The 22,582-nt window shown below is 43.8% G+C and overlaps 1 protein-coding gene across 1 annotated transcript; it reads right to left on the bottom strand.

The window, feature by feature from the left end:
• Positions 1-6,912: 6,912 nt before the first annotated feature.
• On the bottom strand, positions 6,913-9,632 carry LOC137541259 (uncharacterized). The gene is made up of 2 exons (XM_068262468.1): positions 9,146-9,632; positions 6,913-8,277 (listed from the first exon to the last, which is right to left on the bottom strand). Exons 1-2 carry the CDS (start codon positions 9,170-9,172, stop codon positions 6,922-6,924), a joined length of 1,383 nt encoding a protein of 460 aa, XP_068118569.1. The 5' UTR covers positions 9,173-9,632; the 3' UTR covers positions 6,913-6,921.
• Positions 9,633-22,582: the final 12,950 nt, after the last annotated feature.

Here is a 22,582-nt window from a genome sequence, read left to right as displayed (position 1 = left end):
TAAGGGAGGGGGGAGGCGACACTAGACCACCATGGATTATTATAAGGGAGGGAAGAGGCGGCACTAGACCACCAGGGATTATTATAAGGGAGGGAAGAGTCAGCACTAGACCACCATGGATTATTATAAGGGAGGGAAGAGTCAGCACTAGACCACCAGGGATTATTATAAGGGAGGGAAGAGTCAGCACTAAACCACCAGGGATTATTATAAGGGAGGGAGGCGGCGGCACTAGACCACCAGGGATTATTATAAGGGAGAAAGGAGGCGAATAATGTATAATTGGAAGAGTAATAGTATTCATTTAATACTACAACAGGGGCAAACCCAGGATTTTCAAGGGGGGGTTTCCTGAAAGGTCTCCCTCAGCCACGCACAATACAGTATAATAATATGGTAGGACATCATGCTGGGTACACATAATGCAATTACCCGTCCAACTAACATGATCTGACAATTATTTCCTAAATGTCCAATTTGCTCCCAATCGACAACGGGATTGATCAGGAGCAGTTTGGATACAGATAATAATGAGGACAGCCGACATTGGTAATAAAGGGGAAAGTGAAGCATTCACACAGCAGGGGCACAGGGCTTTGCTTATACCTGACTCTGTTAAGTTTCCCAGAGCTGCTCCATGCTCTATACACACACTGCTGCTCCATGCTCTGTACACACGCTGCTGCTCCATGCTCTGTGCACACACTGCTGCTCCATGCTCTGTAAACATGGTGCTGCTCCATGCTCTGTACACACGCTGCTGCTCCATGCTCTGTACAAACTCTGCTGCTCCATGCTCTGTACACACACTGCTGCTCCATGCTCTGTGCACACGCTGCTGCTCCATGCTCTGTGCACACGCTGCTGCTCCATGCTCTGTGCACACGCTGCTGCTCCATGCTCTGTAAACACGCTGCTGCTCCATGCTCTGTGCACACACTGCTGCTCCATGCTCTGTGCACACGCTGCTGCTCCATGCTCTGTAAACACGCTGCTGCTCCATGCTCTGTGCACACACTGCTGCTCCATGCTCTGTAAACACGCTGCTGCTCCATGCTCTATACACATGTGGCTACTCCTTGCTCTGTACACACTCTGCTGCTCCACACTCTGCCGCTCCACTGCACCAGCACTGGTCTGAGGGGGGATTCTGGGCAGCTGTAATCCCCCCTGCGTTTGCCTATGTACAAACCAGGGTTACCAATTAGGCAACCACTGTCAAAGCAGGTGGGGAGATTGTCCTGATCCCACTCAGGATTAAAAAGTCGCTCTCTGTAGTAGAAGGAGGAAGGGTACAACCCTCCACCAAGGGTGGACTTGATGTAGATAATAGGACAACAGAGGCGCCAACAGGATAAAAAACACTAAAAGAACTTAAAAACCCATCTTGGTAATAGAGGAGGTAGTGGTGGACTTACCTTCTCCAAGCAGAACATACGACTGTGGATTTTCAGTCAAAACAATTTTATTGGATACTCCAAATAAAGTGCAACGCGTTTCACGTTGTACAGACCCGCTTCATTAGGCAATAACAGATAGGAGTAAACAGCATCTGCCAGTATCATCAACACAGAGGCGCTCAGTGTTGATGATACTGGCAGATGCTGTTTACTCCTATCTGTTATTGCCTGGTGAGGCGGGTCTGTACCCCGTGAAACGCGTTGCACTTTATTTGGAGTATCCAATAAAATAGTTTTGACTGAAAATCCAGTCGTATGTTCTGCTTGGAGGAGGTAAGTCCACCACTACCTCCTCTAATACCAAGATGGGTTTTTAAGTTATTTTAGTGTTTTTTATCCTGTTGGCGCCAGGGTTGCTCTCAGAATTCGCAAATTCAAATTTACCCGTAGTATTTTTTGATGAATCCAGAAGTTGAATTCGAAGATCGATACCGATCACGAATTTGAATTCGATTGTATCAGAATTTCACTCTCGAATTCATGATTACGAATTCGGATTCAGCTACCGTCGTCCAAAACACGCCGACTTTAAGGGTTAAAAGCAAAGCCCCCTTAAATGCCAGAATCACCAAATTTGCAGGTTATGTTAAGAAGAAAAGTGGGAGCAAGGGGAATTTTTTTTTTTAAAAAAAAGACCTCATACTTTTTGAGAAAATCGATTTTAAAGTTCAAAGAAAAAAACGAAATCCACAGTGTATGGCTTTCACCAATGGGAGAAATATTTGCAGACGTGCTTTGACTCCACAGATCCGTGCACATCAGATCCCTCAATAGATGAACGTCCAAACTGAGTCAGCACCATCTTCTGTATAAATAAGCTCTTTTATTAATTTAAAAGCATAATGGCAAGCATATCCAGCTGGATATGCTTGCCATTATGATTTTAAATTAATAAAAGAGCTTATTTATACAAAAGAAAAAAACAATACATTTAAATGCCGGTCAATGACAGATCGTGAATCTGTACAAGTAATCCTGCGCTCACATGTATCTCCTCCACTCCGTGGTAGTATTATATATAAAAGAAAGAGAAAAACACAAAACATAGCATAATACTGTTTCAATGATCTATATCTTTTATACAGTCCCCAATGCCTTGCATGCACTCCTAATTCCACCAGCGGTCAATTATCATAGGCCTCCACCGTGTGACACCATCTGCCGCACCACAACCAACCGAAAGGACCCTGTGCAGTAAGTACTCAGTCAACCCTGGCAGAACGTGGTACAAACAGGCACCTCCGCAGTGATTACTCCACTCATAGGGTCTCACAGGTCCTCACCCTCCACTGTGGCTGCCCAAGCACAGACAGCAGTAAAAGCACAGACCCACGAGCTCGAGCCACCTCCTCCTGTGTGTCGGTTATTAACCACCACCACTAGCCTCTCACCTTTCAGGCCGCTGTCCAAATTATAAGACAGCAACCACACTTTAGGTTTTTATCCCCGGCACTCTCCTCAGCGTTTCTTCAGCGGTATAAAAAATCTCCCAGAATAAAATCCATCCAACCTAATGATGTGAGGACAGCTGGGGCATGAGGCTGGCTTCTGCTGCTGGTCCTGGTGGAGGAAGCAAAGGATGGCTTCTGCTGCTGGTCCTCCTCCAAGTAGACACACAACCACATATGTGGTCAGTAGAAGCACCAGGCACATGTGAAGAATCCAGAAGTTGAATTCGAAGATCGATACCGATCACGAATTTGAATTCGATTGTATCAGAATTTCACTCTCGAATTCATGATTACGAATTCGGATTCAGCTACCGTCGTCCAAAACACGCCGACTTTAAGGGTTAAAAGCAAAGCCCCCTTAAATGCCAGAATCACCAAATTTGCAGGTTATGTTAAGAAGAAAAGTGGGAGCAAGGGGAATTTTTTTTTTTTAAAAAAGACCTCATACTTTTTGAGAAAATCGATTTTAAAGTTCAAAGAAAAAAACGAAATCCACAGTGTATGGCTTTCACCAATGGGAGAAATATTTGCAGACGTGCTTTGACTCCACAGATCCGTGCACATCAGATCCCTCAATAGATGAACGTCCAAACTGAGTCAGCACCATCTTCTGTATAAATAAGCTCTTTTATTAATTTAAAAGCATAATGGCAAGCATATCCAGCTGGATATGCTTGCCATTATGATTTTAAATTAATAAAAGAGCTTATTTATACAAAAGAAAAAAACAATACATTTAAATGCCGGTCAATGACAGATCGTGGGAAAACCAGGATTACGACCTGGTAATTCTATTTTTGACAACCCTCCAGGACAGTGACATTGAGATTTGGGCTCCGCCCCCCAGAAACAGGAAACACCCAGCGTGAGCTCTATAAATCTGTTCCCAGGTATCCACACCTCAGTTGTGCACAAGACCTGAACCTAGTCATACTGGATACCCTAATACTTCTTACCCACATCAAAATACATGATGCTTAACGGGTGGGAACTAAGGACTGTCCTGGAGGGTTGTCAAAAATAGAATTACCAGGTCGTAATCCTGGTTTTTTCGTCCAACCCTCCAGGACAGTGACATTGAGATGATAAACAAGGAATCACCCACCTTAGGGCGGGACCACAGCCTGTAGAACTTTCCTCCCGAAGGACTGTTCTCCTGCTGTCATCAGATCTAGACGGTAATGTCTGACGAACGTGTTGACACTCCTCCATGTTGCTGCCCGGCAGATCTCTGATGCCGATGCCCCAGCTCTATAGGCCCAGGAGGTTGCCATAGCTCTAGTAGAGTGTGCTGTGATCTCTTTAGGTGACTCCAACTGCCTCAATTTGTAAGCTTCCTCAATACAAACCTTGAGCCATCTTGCTATCGAAGCTTTGGTCATTTTTTCTCCCACTTTATTTCCAGTGAAATTAACAAATAACCTGTCTGTTTTCCTGAGTTGCTTCACTCTTTTTAAGTATATTAGTAAGCACCTCCTTACATCCAGCTTGTGCCACTGCTTCTCTTTTGGATGAACTGCTTTATTGCAGAAGGTAGGCAATATTATCTCTTGCCCCCTATTAGACACTGATGATACTTTAGGTAAAAAATCAGTTACCGTCTTCAATATCACTCGGTCTTCAAATATAGAACAGAATTGTTCATCACTGCTTAGTGCCTCTAATTCGCTTACTCTTTTTGCAGAGGTAATCGCTACTAAGAATATGGTTTTAATTGTAAGATTCCTTAACGAAATTTCTTCTAGAGGTTCGAATGGCTCTTCCATAAGTACATTGAGAACTAAAGATAGGTCCCACCTAGGACATGATTTCTTAACTATTGGCCTTGATCTTTCTACCGATTTCATAAATCTGATCACCAGGGGATCTAAGGCTAATTTCTTATCAACGAAAACAGAAATTGCTGCTACTTGTACCTTAATTGTACTTAAGGCCAAACCCCTCTCAATTCCATCTTGCAGGAACTCAAGAATTGTCGGTAATTTATTGTCTTTAACTTTATTTCTCTTTTTCCAGTCTAAAAAAGTCTTCCAATACTTAGAATAGATCGATCTGGTTACTTTCTTTCTGCTATTCAGAACCGTCTTGATCACTCTGTCTGACAGGCCCTTGGACTTCAGAACATCCCTTTCAGAAACCACTCTTTTAGATGCAGATTTGGAACATGTACCCATCTGTGTTCCTCTTGATCTAAAAGTAATTCCTCCTGAGGGAGGAGTAAAGGATCTTTTTTCAGCATTTTTAGTAACAACGGGTACCATGATCGTTTTGGCCAATCTGGTGCTATTAATATCAGAGTCATTCTGGACAGTTTCAACTTCTGTAATACAAGAGGAATCAAGGGGATTGGTGGAAAGGCATATGCTTTGCTGAAGATCCAATCTTGGGCCAACGCATCTATTGCACATGCTCCCTTCGGATCTGGAGAGAAAAACCTTCTGCACTGAGAGTTCGTCTGATTGGCAAAAAGGTCTATTTCGGGCCACCCCCATCTGGCCGTTATCATTCTGAATACTTCCGGGTTGAGCCTCAGCTCGGAATTTGACAGTCTTTGTCTGCTTAGAAGGTCGGCCATTCGATTTAATGTCCCTTTCAGATGGACTGCTGTTAATGATAGCAGATTCAGCTCTGCCCAATCTAAGATCTTCAGTGACACTTCTAGGAGTTTTCTGGACCTTGTCCCTCCTTGTTTGTTCAGATAGGCTACTACTGTTATGTTGTCTGAACGAACCTGAAGATGATGCCCCTTTAAACACTCTGATGCTTGTAATAGGGCCATATGAACTGCCTTCATTTCTCTGAAGTTGGATGACTCTCCCCTTACTGGGTCTGTCCATGACCCTTGCAGGTATAGTCCGTCCACATGGGCTCCCCAACCCATCAAACTTGCGTCTGTTGTTATAATCTTTGTTGGAGGAGACCGCCATAGTCTTCCTAACTGAAGATTTTTTATATCCATCCACCAAGGCAGTGATTCCTCTACCCAGGTTGGTATTGATAACACGCTTTCTAAATCGCCCTGATTTCTGTTCCAGTTTTCCAGTAGCCAGTTCTGGAGAACTCTTACGTGAGCCATTGCCCAATCTACTGCTGGTGCTGTTGAGGTTAGAAGACCCACTATACTCATGCACTGCCGTACTGAGATGGTGTCTGCCTCTAGAAGGCTGACTATTGTCGACTGCACTTTTGTCACCTTGTCCTCTGGCAAGAACAGTCTTTGAAGGGGTGAATTTATTATGAACCCCAAAAATTTGATCACCTGGGATGGATCCAGATGTGACTTTTGGTAATTTACTAACCAACCCAGGGTTTCTAACTGACCTAACACCCTCTTCAGATCTCTTTGAAGCAGTACCGCATTGTCTGCTAGAACTAATAGGTCGTCCAGATAAGGGATTATTATAATGTTCTGGAGATGAAGATTTCCTACCACCTCTGCCATTACTTTCGTAAACACTCTTGGTGCTGAAGATATTCCGAAAGGAAGGCACGAGAATTGATAATGCAGCACTCCACCGTCTCCTTGTACACTGAATCTTAGGTACTTTTGAGACTCCCTTCTGATTGGGATGTGCCAATAAGCGTCTGTCAGATCTATGTTCACCATAAACACGTCTGCATTCAGTAAGTTCCTCATCGTATACACAGTTTCCATTCTGAACTTTTCGTATACAATAAAGGGGTTTAGTGGTTTTAAGTTCAGAATCATTCTGAATTTTCCGGTTGGCTTTTTGATCAGAAAAATTCGAGAATAGAACCCTCGGTTTCTTTCCTGAGGTGGTACCTCTTTTATGACATTTCTGTCCATCATGTCTCTTAGTAATTCCTGTAATGCCATCCTGGCTTCTCTGTCTTTCAGCATTAAAGTCTTTACAAATCTCACCGGGGGCTTTTTTATGAATCTTATCTTGTACCCGTCTTTTATTAGGTCTAAAATGAATTGATTCGAGGTTATCTTTCTCCACTCTGGATAAAAGCGAGATAACCTGCCCCCTACTTTCAGCCTGGCGTCACTGGTGCTTGCTTTGGGGCTCTGCTGGCTTATGCAGCGGAGTCCTCCTAGGCCCTTCCTTATTAATTGGCCAAGTCCTTCTTTTTTGGACCCCTTTATCTCTCGCCTGGTTATTGCGGCGAAAAAAGGGCCTATTCGGCTTGAATTTCTTTTTCTTCGGAAATGATAATTTCCTGCTTGCCGTCTTCTCCAAGACTTCTTGGAGCTGAGGGCCAAATAACAGATCCCCCGTAAAGGGTAGATTACATGCCTTAGACTTGGACGATTGGCTACCGTCCCATGTCTTGAGCCACAGATTTCTGCGGGCATTATTAACTAGTGCTGTTGTCTTTGCTGTAACTCTTAGTGACTCTGTTGAAGCATCAGTAACATAATTATTAGATTTCTTAACAACACTCAGAGCTTCTAAAATGTCCTTTTTAGGAGCATCAGTTTTAACTAATTCTTCCACCCTCTCTATCCATAATAAAGTGGTCCTAGAGACACAGGTGGTGGCTGCAGCAGGCTTAAAGTTAGTTACTGCTGCTGTATAAGCTTTTTTAAGTGACAAATCAATTTTCTTGTCTGCTGGGTCTTTAAGGAAACCCAAATCCTCAAAAGCAAGTTCATTCTCCCTATTCATTAGACTGAACGCTGCGTCTAACTTGGGACAACCTTCCCATAGTTTTGCATCTTCTTCTGAAAAGGGGAATCGCTTTCTAAACCCTCTGGAAATAAAAAGTTTTTTCTCTGGGTATTTCCATTGCGTATTAATTAGGTTTTTTGTTGAGGGATGTACAGGAAAATTTAAATGTGGTGTGGGATCCATACCAGAATATAATTTATCATGTATGGACACAGGAGCGGGAGTGGTCTGATTAATATTCAAGGTAGTGTGAATAGCCCGCACTAATTCATCAGTCTCTTCCACCGGAAATCTGAATCTTGAAAACATAAGTTTCTCATCCGTATCACTTTGATCTGACATATCATCCTGTGATAAATCCCTGTTAACCTGTCCTCCAGGAAGAACATCCTGTATTTCCTCTTCTTCTTCTTCATCTGAAGAAATTAAACGTCTTGTAGTTTTTACAAGAGCTTTTCTTGGCTTAGGATTCTCCTTGGGAATAACTGCCACAGGAGGTACCACAGGAGCTGACCCTGTAGGCAGATTTTCCCTGAATGCTCTAAATGTCTCTACCATTTCATGCCTCATGGTAGTCATAAACTCTTTGCAGGAGGCAGTATTCTCTTCATTAATTAACTTTGTAATACATCCTTGGCAAGATGCTTTTGTCCAGCTAGTTGGCAAAACAACCTTACAGACAAGGCAACTCCTGGACCTGTTAGAGCTATCGGATAAGTCCGAAGTCTCCTGAAAAACATATGAAGAGAATAATACCATGAGATTAATTACTATAATTCATTAAAGCCTGTAATTAATCACATAAATCCTCTCCTGAACAGATGTGATGTTTATTCATATATACTCTGTGTATATAGTGAGCTGTTTACCAAAAAAATGAATATCATTATCTGTAAAATAAGCTTAAGTACAGCAATCAGACAGATAATTTAGGATGCATATCAATTCAAGTGTAGCTCATCTAGACAGAATGTAGATGCATACAGCTGCTAAAATGTATTGCAGGAGAGAGAGAGGAAAAAAAAAATTTTTTTTTTTTTTTTTTTTTTTTTTTAAACTTAATATATTTGGTGATACTGCACCAATAAATCCCTCCTGCAAACTTAGAAGGAAAACATCCAACATCATATGCAGCTGACCCAGTAACCAGCTCACTCCCCACAATGAATGCACCATGTAGTTAACATTCATTCAGGTAGCTATGCAACAATTACTTATGCAAAACACATTGAGCTGCACAAAAACCAATCAGTCACATGTGAACAAATGCTTTTCTGAACTATCAGGACTTTTACAATACTTAAACTGGTAACAAACATCTTGCTCCATTTAAGTAATCAAATCACAAAGTAGTCTAACATGCTTTTTCTGATCTATTAATTAAACTTAAGATCAGTGCAGTTATCCATGTTTAACTGGTTTTAAACAACAATGTGCCACCACAAAAAGACAGCTTCAGCAAATATCCTTGATCTAGCCACTGTCATTCATATGCTGACTAAATACATCTGAGCAGCATAATCAAACCTCAGACCAGTGCGGCGACCAGTCAGACCGTGATCAAACGCGGCTCCCCACAAGATCTCCGCCGGCTTACCTGATCCTGAAGTTTTCGTGCGTCCATCCTCGGCAAAGGCCAAACGCTAAGTGCCACAAGGAACGCACACAACGCTGTTTTGCAGCCGCGCAAAATGCGGAAGTGAAGTCACTCGTCGGCGGAAGTACCGCTAGACTGGGGGCAAAGCCATCCTTCCTCCGTGCAGAGCCGATATTCCCCCACCGCTGCGTCCAGGACCTCCGTCAGGGCTGCTCCGCGTTGTCCTCCCTCTAGCACGCACAGCCGCTCAGGTGGCTGCTAGAGGGGAAAAACCTGTTTAAGCAGGTAAGGAGCTTTCTGCTGCAACAATATTCCAACCCTCCAGGGTAGTGAAGCAGGCTCCCTCAGGGAACTATTACCAGCCTCAGCACTCCCAGGCTGCTGACCAGCTAGCTCCCTTTACAGAGCTCATGTTCCCAGGGAAGGAAACACACAACTGAGGTGTGGATACCTGGGAACAGATTTATAGAGCTCACGCTGGGTGTTTCCTGTTTCTGGGGGGCGGAGCCCAAATCTCAATGTCACTGTCCTGGAGGGTTGGACGAAAAATATTTCCCAGCAGTTAATAGCAAAGGCCCCTTACATCCTAGCAACACCAAATTTGCAGGATATGTTAAAAAGATAGAGGGGAAACAATATTTAAAAAAAAAATAAAAAATCTATTTTTGGGGAATGTTCTGAGTGTGGGAAATCTGAAAAAAAAATGGCATGGGGTCCCCCCTCCTGAGCCTCTGTAACCCCTTGTCCCCCATGCAGGCTGGAATAGCTAGAATTCGGAGCCCCGACCGACTGGGGCTTCGCACCCTGAGCTATACCAGCCTGCATGGTCCATGGTATGGGGGGCTCTTGGTGAGAGAGGCAGCCAAGCCTTCCCCTCTTCCCCGAGCCCTTGTCCAATCCATGGACAAGGGGCTCTTCCCCACCTCCAGTGCCCCAGGAGGAGGTGGGGGTGACGACTCCCTGGGGGGGGGGTTCATGGTGGCATCTGGGAGTCCCCTTTAAGAAGGGAAACGCAGATGCCCACCCCCCTCCCAGGAGAAATGAGTATAGGGGTACAAAGTACCCCTTACCCATTTCCACAAAGGGTTAAATGAAATAAAAACACAACCACGTGAAAAGTATTTTATTATTCTAAATTAATCATAAATACTTACCTGTAACTTTAAAAAAATGTTCCCACGCCCATATCCTGATCCAACCTATACAGTATCCTCCAATCTTGCGATCTTCAATTAAGTTGATTGAAGATCTCTCCTGGCAAGAACCTATGCTATACCATAGAATGCGTCCTGCCGACGCATAGCGCCGACTCCTGCTGTTCTCCCCGCCTCCTCACCTCTCATGTGCTGACTAATAGGACTCCTGTCCCTGCCAGTCTCTCACACAAGTCAGAAAGTAGCCCTCCTGGAGTCTAGGGACTGTCAAAAACTTTAACTTGTATAACACCTTATCCACACATGCAGTCATAATAACAATAGGGAGAGACCAGACAGATGTTTGCCCACAGACCCTCCAGGCAAGCTCTGCATCATGCTGTGTATATTTACCAGCTTGCCTGTCCTCTGATTGCACTTTTTTCAGCTAGCCTCAAGTTTCACATTGCCTTGCAACAAACCCAAATACACCAGACCTGCCCTAAATCACTGAATAAAAGGCCGCCTGGGGGGAGATTGCCCCCTTCCCCCCTGGCCAGTCTGCCCCTGAACTATACTGGATACCTATACTGGAGGCACCTACCTGGCTAATCTATACTGGGGGCAATTATACTGGGGCACCTATGCCTGGCTACCTATACTGGGGGGACCTATAGCCCACTACCTATACTGAGTGCAACTAGACCTAGCTAACCTATACTGCAGGCACCTATACCTGGCTCCGGCACGGGGGGGGGGCAATTTTTACACTCTCGCACTGGGTGCATTTTAGCCTAGAAACTGCCCTGTTTACATACACCAATTAACATATACACACGAAGCTTAAAATAAAAGGGAATAATTATAAAAGGTTTACTTAGCCAAAATGCAGTCTATGTGGGGATATTTCCTTCTGGGAAAACAAATGCAAAGTCCTTGGTTTCAGAAGAATCATAGGCCTTTAGGTATATTTTGTAATCCAAGCAGATGTTACAGTTCCAAGATGGCTGTTAACCACATGGTCCTGTGGTTAGCAGCAGCAGGCTCTCATGAAGATGGGATTTGGAGGACTGAAGTCCGCCTGCTGGCAATGTGCTTTTGATGAAGCTTGTTTGGGGTTGTGGCAACGCCTGCCCCCTCTGAATTATCCACCAATGACAGTCCACCTCCTCCTATGAGGATTTTGAGCTTAAATGGTAAAACACTGTAACTCATAAACTATACATGTAACATGTCATATTGAGGTGGATAGCAGATTCATACTTGTCAGAAAATACCAATTAATATGACATCTTGCATGAGTGCGTTAGGCTATCCTGTCCCCGAGAAGGGTCGTACACCAATAACCGGATGGGTTATGGTTATGAATTTTATATCAACACATTGGGCAGATTTTAACGAATAAGACTATATTAATTTCATAGCTGTGCTATACACGGCTTTCATTTAACAGACCGAAATCAAAAACCATATGCATTTAAACCTGTTCCCCAGCGGTGCCTCTGTGTCTGAGGTTGGCAGTGGACCCCTAGGGAGCTAGCTTCCTTTGGCTTCACCTGGATGATAGGACCTGTTGGTGCTCAATTAGCAGCTGAGTGTGACCAGCTAGAACAACCTTTGACATATTACACCAGGCTAGGATTTTACACCCCTTGGCTGGCTAATTAACAAGTCATTGGCCAGCAAGCAATTCCTTTTCAGTGTGGGTGATGGGTTTGCTTTCACTCAGAAGAGAAGGAAAAGACATCTGTTGTACGTCTAAACAGAAAGTGACATTCTGCTCTGCTTTGCTGAACGATACCGAATCACTAAACGTCTTGACTTCCACATCATTCATGACATAAGGATGGTAAGAGGGGGCACTAGACCACCATTATTTAATATTATAAGGGAGCGAGAAGAGGGACACTATACCACCAACATGTACACACATTCTATGGGCAGGAAAAGGGGAGGGCTAGTGGGTTGCACCCCACTGTGGGGACTACAAAATTGTCAGCAGTGGATTGCACTACAGGGGACACTGGAATACAACATGAATGACCCTGAAAAGCCAGAAATCCATAGAGTAATTAACGCTGCGGAAAAGATCATAGGATCTCTCCTGCCACCTAGATCTCCTTCACACTGCCAGAATGAACACGAGGGGCAACAGGAACTCACGCGACCCCTCCCCCTCAGGCAATCGCTTCTTCGATCCTCTTACACCAGACCGCCGTTTTGGAAACATTGCCTCCAGGACCATCAGTCGCAGACGCACTTTCTTCCCCCAGACTGACTTCCAACTGAACTCCAGCCCCCCCCCCCCCCAATCAGGCTGCAACACTCTAGCCCTTGGGAAGCATCACCTCACCTGTCTCCTGGACTGTATGTGACGTCCACTCTGGACTCCTATGCAGACCTCTCCCTACACCCTAACTCATGAACTGTTTCTCTGATCAGTGCATAATTCTATTGTCTGTACCATGTATATTCTCATGTCGACCGTGTGTTGTCATTTATTGCTATTGCTGCCATTGCCATGTGTACCACATACAATTCCGAGTACGTCATTCGGCATACTTGGCAAAATAAAGATGATTCTGATCAGGGCTGTGGAGTTGGTACAAAAATCATTCAACTCCGACTCCTCGGTTTATGAAAGCACCAACTCCAAGTCCAGGTACCCAAAATTGCTTCGACTCATTTTTACAAAGGCTGTGGATTTGGTTCAAAAATCATCCGACTCTGACTCCTCAGTTTATTGAAACCACCAAATCCAGGTACCCAAAATTGCTCCGACTGTTTGACACCAACTCCACATCCCTGATTCTGATTCAGAATACATTATGGGAACGCTGAAATATACTGTGCTATGCTAATGCTATGCACCCTGAAACAGAATTTCATGAATACAGAGGGTGCTGTATTTGGCCTTGTACACTAGAGGGCATCCAAGGCCTTTGCCTAAACAGCCTGTGCACAGAAACAGCCCTGCTTTGTTACATTATTATTCCTACATTAATGCCATTAGTCTGCTTCTCCTGCTACCTCCACACTCATTCTACTAGGCAAATCAGCCAGCTGGCTCGAGGGCAGGCTGGGCAGCTGCTAACTTTTGGAAGGGCGAACAGTTTAAAAGTTAGAAATAGCAAATATTATTACTATTCAAAGCGCTAACTTATGACACTTCATGATGCTCTTTTATTTACATAGCATCTAAGGGACAGAATTGAAAATAAAGGGGGAATGAGATTTTTGGATGCCACTCATCCCTGCGTCATTCACAACATGCAAACGTGACTGGCTGGCATATTAAAGACTCCCATGGCTTTGTAAATCAGACTCGCTGTGTTTACTGAGCCTGGAGCACCTTGTTGTACCTGTCATAATCCACCCATTCATTACAGGCTGAGCGTGAAAGCCCAGGAAATACAGTTAGTGTTGCTCAATTTCTAAATGGGATTTGATTATAAGAATTCTGCCTTCAAGAGGAACTGTAACCAAGGATTGAACTTCATCCCAATCAGTAGCTGATACCCCCTTTCCCATGAGAAATATTTTCTCAAATAGATCATCAGGGAGGTCTTTATGGTTGATATTATGGTAAAAACCCCTCCCACGGTGTGATGTCAGCACCTAGGTATTGACATAACTCTGTGGAGCCTTGTTGCATTGTGGGAAATAACGTCTGTTTCCAGCGGCCTAACAACCAGTATTTCTCTCTGACCAAATGTATAACTATAAAAAAAAAAAAACCTTTTAGCCATTGTTAAGAGGGTGTGGTTATAGATAATTGCAGTGGGTGCTGTCTGGTTTTTTTTTTTTTCCATGTCTGTCAGTAGTAAAAAGTTGCAAAAATCTTAAGATGTAAAATACATGTAAACATATGCATATAAGAAGTATGTTTCTTCCAGAGTAAAATGAGCCATACATTACTTTTCTCCTATTTTACTGTCACTAAGGCTGGTTTCACAGTGGGACGTTACAGGCGCACGTTAGAGCAGCCTGTAACGCAGCCCACCGCACAGTACTGAAAAATCAATGGGGCTGTTCACAGTGCGGACGTTGCGTTACATTGTAACGCTGCGTCACAAGACAACGTACTGCATGCAGTACTTTGGACGCGGCTGAGCCGCGTTAGACTGCTTGCACATGCTCAGTAATGTTGGGGAGGAGCGGAGAGCGGCCAGGCACATGGCTAATTAATATGCACTGCACGTTATGACGTGCAGTGTTTACTTCCTGGAGCAGCCGCTCTGTGCGGCGATTGGCCGGCGGGACCACGTGATGCCGCATGCGCACAAGAGTGCGCATCACGGCATCACTGACGCCAGAGTGAGCTGCACAACGCGGCTCACTCTGACGTCCAGATCCAGCACCACCAGGCGTTGAGTTAGGGGGACGTTATGCGACCTTAACGCCCCCTCTAACGCAACGTCCTGGTGTGAAATTAGCCTTACAGTAAGTAGCAGAAATCTGTCAGAACCGACAGGTTTTCAACTAGCCCATCTCATCATGGGGGATTCTAAGTGTTTTCTTTATTTTCAAAAGCATTTCCTGAATGGCTGCTGCTCCGTCCAACTGCCAAATAAATGTGCAGTGAGCAGGCTGTCCAGCATCTCTTTATAAATCTTTTTCAAGAATTGTCTTTATAAAGAATAAAGGCCATGCTAAGAATCCCCATGAGGAGATAGACTAGTCTAAAACCTGTCAGTAATGTCAAATTTCTACTACCTACTGTAAGTGACAGCAACATAGGAGAAAAGTAATTTATGGCTCATTTTACTCTGGAAGAAACGTACTTCTCATGTGTATGTTTACACTTGTATTTTACATTTTAAGATTTTCACGACAGTGGTCCTTTAAGTATTTATTTTATTCTTTCCAAAAAACTAAAACTCTATAAAAAGAACCTATATAAGAATGCCGGCTGACCTCCCTCTACGCTTGCATGCCATTTTGGCAGTTGTACTGAGCAACTGTCGTTTAGCAAGTGCTTTTTTTTCTTTTTTTTTTAAAGAAAACCCTGAGAGTCCTTATGAGGAGATGGACTAGACTAAAACCTGTCAGCTCTGTCAGTTTTTTACTGCCTACTGTGACAGTGAGATGGGGAAAAATGTAATTTATAGTAAACAAATGTACGTTTTATACATATGCACACACATGCATCTTTAGTTTGACAATGCTTTGCGATAATGGTTCTTTAATATTGTGTGTGTGTGTGTGTGTGTGTGTGTGTGTGTGTGTGTGTACAGTGTGTGTGTGTGTACAGTGTGTGTGTGTGTGTGTGTGTGTGTGTGTGTGTGTGTGTGTGTGTACAGTGTGTGTGTGTGTGTGTACAGTGTGTGTGTGTACAGTGTGTGTACAGTGTGTGTGTGTGTGTGTGTGTGTGTGTGTGTGTGTGTGTGTGTGTGTGTGTGTACAGTGTGTGTGTGTGTGTACAGTGTGTGTGTGTGTGTACAGTGTGTGTGTGTACAGTGTGTGTGTGTGTGTGTGTGTGTGTGTGTGTGTGTGTGTGTGTGTACAGTGTGTGTGTGTGTACAGTGTGTGTGTGTGTGTGTGTACAGTGTGTGTGTGTGTACAGTGTGTGTGTGTACAGTGTGTGTGTGTGTGTGTGTATGTGTGTGTGGTGTGTGGTGTGTGTACAGTGTGTGTGTGTGTGGGGGGGGGGGGTGCACCTCTGCCTACACCCCTGATTCTAGTCTTGAATTATTACAGGCCAACGAAAACCAATTCTGAACAGGGCAAGTTCTTAAAGTGTACTAGAGCTGAACAATTAAAAAGATTTTATACATACCTGGGGCTTCCTCCAGCCCCATCAGCATCAGGAACCGGGTCCCCACACTTCTGTCAGTCTGAGCCAGTCTAACGTAAGCAGCCACTGGAGAGATACATAGAACATAGAGGGCGCACTTCTCCTGCGTAGCTGGCCGTGACCGACGGCAGTGACGGGACACGGTGCCCAAAACTGCGGCGGCGGCGTGGGAGCAATTGGAGCAGATGGGGCTGGAGGAAGCCCCAGCTATGTATAAAATCTTTCTAATTGTTCAGCTCTGAGTCCCTTTACGTGCAGTAATGTCATATTGACAGTGATAGACAATGAAATGAGACAACAGCTCACCAAGGATGTGAAACCAGACAAGAAGTTTGTAAATTAACAAGAGCAGAAACACGTATGGCAAAAACACCTAAAAGAACAGTGGTGGCTCCTGAACTGCCAATCATTAAAGAGACTCCGTAACAAAAATTGCATCCTGTTTTTTATCATCCTACAAGTTCCAAAAGCTATTCTAATGTGTTCTGGCTTACTGCAGCACGTTCTACTATCACCATCTCTGTAATAAATCAACTTATCTCTCTCTTGTCAGACTTGTCAGCCTGTGTCTGGAAGGCTGCCAAGTTCTTCAGTGTTGTGGTTCTGTGATGCATCTCCCCCCTCCAGGCCCCTTTCTGCACACTGCCTGTGTATTATTTAGATTAGGGCAGCGTCTCTCTTCTCTCTTATCTTTTACAAGCTGGATAAATCCTCCTCTGAGCTGGCTGGGCTTTCACATACTGAGGAATTACATACAGGCAGAGCTGTCTGCACTCTGCAGGAAGAAACAGCCTGACACTTCAGTGGAAGATAGCTGCAGGGGGAAAGAAACACACAAATGATCTCTTGAGATTCAAAAGGAAGGGTGTATACAGCCTGCTTGTGTATGAATGTATTTTCTATGTGTGGACATACTGTACATCAACATACTTCCTGTTTTGGCGGCCATTTTGTTTGTTTATAAACAAACTTTTAAAAACTGTTTTTCACCACTTTTAATGCGGCGAGGAGTGGCGAAATTGTGACAGAGGGTAATAGGAGATGTCCCCTAACGCACTGGTATGTTTACTTTTGTGCGATTTTAACAATACAGATTCTCTTTAAGGTTGACCAACAGACAGCTCTCTCTCTGATCTGAGAAAGATCTGTTGGCCACCATAAACTGCAGATTCCCGATTGATTTTAGCATGAAATCTTTCAGCATTCAGCCTCATGACACCACTTCATCACCCACAACCACTGTCCCATAATGTACATGTAAACGCCCCCCCCCCCCGTAATAATACTTGATCTGCCACAGTCTGCCGCTGTTCCTGGAATCCTCTTGGTTGCCATGAGGGGCATGTGTGTGACATCACGCACACGTGCCCTGCGTGCAATGCGCCGGAAACCACGTGGTGCGCAAATCCAGAAGAGGAGTGCGGACACAGCGGCAAACAGCAGCAGGTATAGTGTTAATGCGGGGGCACCAGGGGTGTACAGGTACATTAGGGGGGACAGTGGCCGGGGACAATTACCGCACGCAATTACCGCCACACACCTGATCAAGCATGTCGACCTGAGATTTTCCAGCATGTGCGATCGATACATGCCACCAATTTTTTCCCAAAATGAGTTTGCTTTGTCGATCGATCATGCTTTTTATGGTGGCCCCGATTTTTATCCAGTTTGATAAGAATAGATGGTTGATCGGCCGCCAAATCTACAGATGCATGGCCACCTTTAGTTCCATCCCTGAATCTGGTCTGAAATCAATTTCCACCAATCCTACCAATAGCCAGGGCCGTTTCTTGGGCAGTGCGGGCAGACCGGCAAGTAGAAGGGGGGCACAGGCAGAAGGACATAACTGCTAGGAAGTTGGTGACATGCAGCCAAAGAAAGATCACCAGCACAATCACCTTCCTCGACTCCTCCTGGACTGCCTGCGTCAGACGTCAAGTCATCATCACGTCACCACCACGTGATGACACCTGATGTCCTGTAGCGGTACTGCAGGCACTCAGTGCGCGGCACCCATGGAGAAGTCGGCTTTCCTCCTGGATGAGCGGCTGGTCACTAGTAAGTAGGCAGATCTACTTGTGACCTGTGGTTGTGTGACTGTCCCTAAAGAGTAAGGGTTCGCAAGTCCACGGGGGGGGGAGGGGGGGGGGGGGGGAAGGGGGCGCAATTTTTACTCCATCACCCTGGGTGCAATTTAACCTTAAAACTGCCCTGCCACTAGGTATCATAATTTGTGTTTGTCTACCCCTCAGACCATCATGAACATGGGCAGACCAACAGAAAGGAGCAGTGATCTTAGATATGGGGGTAGTAGGGAAATGAGAGAACGTGGCTACCTAATCAGCCGTTGCACAACAAAGCTAATTAGATATTTTGGTTTCTTCTTTTCACATTATTGCAGCTGGGCAGCAATCCTTTTGCTAGTGGATGTGGCAATCATTCAACTGAGGCCCTAACTCAAGTTTTTTTTACTGTTTCTTAGGGTAGTATGTTAATTATTGACAAATATTGTTCATGTTATTGTTATTAAGTTTTTTTTATTATCTTTCTGTAAAGTTCATACAGTTATGGACGGCAATAAATAAGCATCATTCCTACATTAATTAGAATGAGTAATTCTTTTACCTCATGACCTGAACTTTAAGTTCCAATGAAGTCATAAACAATGATAAAAACATGTCTGGCTTTTCCTTCTCTGCTAGAAAGGTGTTTCTTTGCCAGCTGTGAGCGCTCTCACTTGCTGTTTGGATGGCACCTACTGGTGAGACAGAAAATAAGGATAAATATAAAATATAGCATGAACAGGGCCAAAAAAATGTGGGAAATGTGATCTTTTCTACTCCCTTCAAAAAAGGAAAGAAAAAAAAATGTGTATAATTTCACATCTTTTCAATGACTCCAAGGCTGTAGCGATATGGTGATCCTGGGTCCTCCCTGGTCCCTCGCTCAATTTCATGCACAATTGCACGCAGATTCCATAAGGCACTGTAGACACATGCCTACGGGCGCTTTATGTTAGATAGGGGGCGCCTCCTCCTCAGATCACTGACCTCCGTAGCTTACAGTCTAATCCCTGCCTCATATCACTGACCTCAGGCACTTACATGCTAATCCTTGTCTTATGTCACTAAGGATGACATTAGACAGGGACTTATGTGTAAGAGTGTAAGGACAGTTAGTGACAGAAGGCAGGAATTAGGGTTCAGAATATTTTACTTGTGGGTGTGGCCTGTGTTCAGGGGTGGAGTTTAGGGCGCCAGCATGCCTGTGCCTACTACTGGCCTCTGAGTTTCTTTACACTATGCTACACTTTATCTCTCTGTTTTGTTGCACTTGCGTATTGAATTTATAGGACTGTCATTTGCTTTTTACAAGTTATTTATTTACATGCTTGTTTGAGACAACACTCTTTATTATTCTTTTGCAAGCATATGCATTCAATTTATTGCTGCATATTATTTTCCCGCTGTTGATTGGTATTTGGGGATTGGTGCTTTGTTACATTATTGGAATATCGATCTATTGGCTTTGGATTGGGAAGATCCTATATACATTAATATCTATTTTTGAAGTGTACACTTTGTCGTTGTGGTCACCATCCCAATCACCAGCAGATGTTTTTTTTAATATTGTGTAATTATTATTCTCAATAAAATATATTCATTATTTTGTACCGGATTGGTGCTGTTGAGGGTAATAAAATACATTTGTATGTGTTGCCCATAGTAACTAGTCTTTCTCTTTTCATTTCATAAACTATGCTAGAATAAAAATTCCACCCACAGTCTGGTTGCTATGGCCAACCAGCTTAATTGGTGGACAACTTCCTTGTATGGGCAAGCATCATGTGCCACAGTGTAGCGATGGGCAAATATGGCCATCTTTGTTTTGCCATAATTGTCACAAAAATCACATTTTCGCGCACAAGGATATTTGCAACAATATATGGCTATGAGAAAACTTATTTTCATCAGATGCATAATGCATTGAAGTCTATGGGCATGAGGAAAAAAACGTACCCTCTCCACTCCTAACACTAACCTCGCCCCTCTCCACACCTAACACTAACCTTCCCCTCATGCACACCTAACACTAACCTCCCCCTCTCCACTTCTAACCACCCTCTACTCCTAACACTAACATCCCTCCTCTCCACTCCTAACACTAACCTCGCCCCTCTCCACACCTAACACTAACCTCCCCCTCATGCACACCTAACACTAACCTCCCCCTCATGCACACCTAACACTAACCTCCCCCTCTCCACTTCTAACCACCCTCTACTCCTAACACTAACATCCCTCCTTCTCCATTCCTAACACTAACATCGCCCCTCTCCACACCTAACACTAACCTCCCCCTCTCCACTTCTAACCACCCTCTACTCCTAACACTAACATCCCTCCTCTCCATTCCTAACACTAACCTTGCCCCCAAAGAAACCCTTCAAAGAGTTTTGGATCTCATGGAACCCATGTATTAGTGGAAGGAGTTGGGATTTATTTTGCAGGCGGCACACTTAAAAAGCAGGTGTGGCTAAAACTTTATTAACTGTAACAGCCTCATTGCCCCCATTCCACATTCCCCCTCTATAGTGCTTTCTATTACAGTAACCTGTGGTGAGGTTTCTTATTATAATTCCCACAATTATGGTGCACCCTTATAAAAGGGATCTTTATTATACTGCCTTACTATCATACTGTTTTTTCTATTACTTCGCTCCTTATTATACTGATTCTCAATTTAGCTCTTCTTTGTATAAAGGAGCCAAGGAGGTACTGAGGCCAGTCTCACCAGAGGGGGAAATGCCAGGGGACCCTTGCAATGTCCCCTGGCAGAAGGAACCCTGGTTGAGGGTCTTGTTTGCAACAAAAGAACTCCTGCTCACAAAACACTACCAGGTAAATGAAACATTTGTAATACTTTATATATGTGTAATTCAGTATATGGCAAGGTTGTCCAAAGTCCTGCCTGAGGGACAAATGCAGCCCACCAAGCCTTTTTTTCAGTGGCCCTCAAAGCTCCTGTGAGATTTTTACATTGAATGCAGACCACGGGCTGTTGCTGAGGCACCATATGCACCAATGTTTAGGGCTAACCTGTGTCACCACTCTGCCTCCCCCTCCGCTCTCCTGCAGTCCCATTGAAATAAGTATAGAACTACAAAGAAATGGCCGCCGGAGTGCATACTCAGTTTACAATGGAAAACATCAGCTATTTTTTGTAGTCCTATAGCGATTACTATGGGACAATGGAAAATGGCCGCAGAAGTCCTGGTGGAAAGGGAGGAGAAACAGATACATGGACCTGGACTTGATGAGTGCAGCAGAGCCACTAAACAACTCATTAGCAGCCACCACTGCACATTGAAGGGGATATATAGACAGCACACATGGCATATGGTTTATTTCCCATAGAAATGTTTTATTGGACAAAACTATAATAGGCATACTGTGCCTAGGGGCAAGCAGAAAAAAATGTTGTTTAATTTTGCTAGTTCGGCCTCCTGGCTATCTGAAGACCGGTAATATGGCCCTTAGTCCGAAAAGTTTGGTCACCCCTGATATATGGTAAATTGGATGATCCATTCACTTTAAAGAGGTGCTGTCAGCCATACTATCTCAGAAAAAAAAATATATAAACACTTGCTCTACTTACATATGTATTGCACTGTCCACATTTATTTTAATGATTTTTCTATAGTAAAAATCCTTCTTAGGATTCTGCATTTTAACTGTGCCTATTTTGAATCCTGATGTAATTTCCTCCCTTACTCTCCTCTGCCTGACTGTGTATGCATTGCCCGCCCTCCTCCAAGTCTTCAGGCACTCCCACCCAGCTCTGCAATAGAAAGTGCACTGTCTCAGCATGAGAAATATTGGCCAATCAGAGAGGAACAGTGGTTGTGGGAGGGGAAAACAGGAGGGAAAGAGGCTTCAGCCAATCAGGTTTAACTTCCTTTGTGCGGCAATGTACCAAATAAGAGTCAGGTAAACTGGGGAATGATCATTTATCAGCAAAAAAAGTTATAGTGATTTTTAACTTTTGGATTGCCTAGTTAGCATCCTTATTACTTGTTTACCAGATAAAATTAAAGAAGTGATTTTTGATTTAATGCCAGACGATTATACTTTAAGGCCAACCATATTAAAATACGTGTCACAGGATAAACACTGGCCAGTGCATCATCTGACTCTCGTTTGACCACATTACAGTTTCTTGTCTATTTTATGTAAAAGGTGCTACAAGCTTATAAACCATCGCTATAAATAAAATATCTGGACTTACGTCCATGTTTGTAACGATCACAAAGGACACCTGCATTTGCAGTATGTTGTACAAATTGGATCCTGTATGCTGGTAAATGATTTATGAAATCCTCTGAAAATCTACATTCTTTGAATTATTGATGGAATATGTAGTCAGAAACTAATCCAAAATAATGATGCACTAGATGACCTTAAAGGATACCCGAAGTGACATTTGACACAATCAGATAGACATGTG

Source organism: Hyperolius riggenbachi, chromosome 12, assembly GCF_040937935.1.
Source record: "Hyperolius riggenbachi isolate aHypRig1 chromosome 12, aHypRig1.pri, whole genome shotgun sequence".
In the NCBI taxonomy this organism is placed as follows: Eukaryota; Metazoa; Chordata; class Amphibia; order Anura; family Hyperoliidae; genus Hyperolius; species Hyperolius riggenbachi.
The sequence above is the reverse complement of the archived record's forward strand: the minus strand, read 5'-3'. Positions and strand labels throughout refer to the sequence as shown.

Excerpts from the sequence above, each read along its gene's own strand:
- LOC137541259 (XM_068262468.1), bottom strand. The coding sequence starts at position 9,172 with ATGGACGCACGAAAACTTCAGGATCAG. Across the intron at positions 8,278-9,145 it reads CACGAAAACTTCAGGATCAG|GAGACTTCGGACTTATCCGA; the intron begins GTAAGCCGGCGG and ends TATGTTTTTCAG.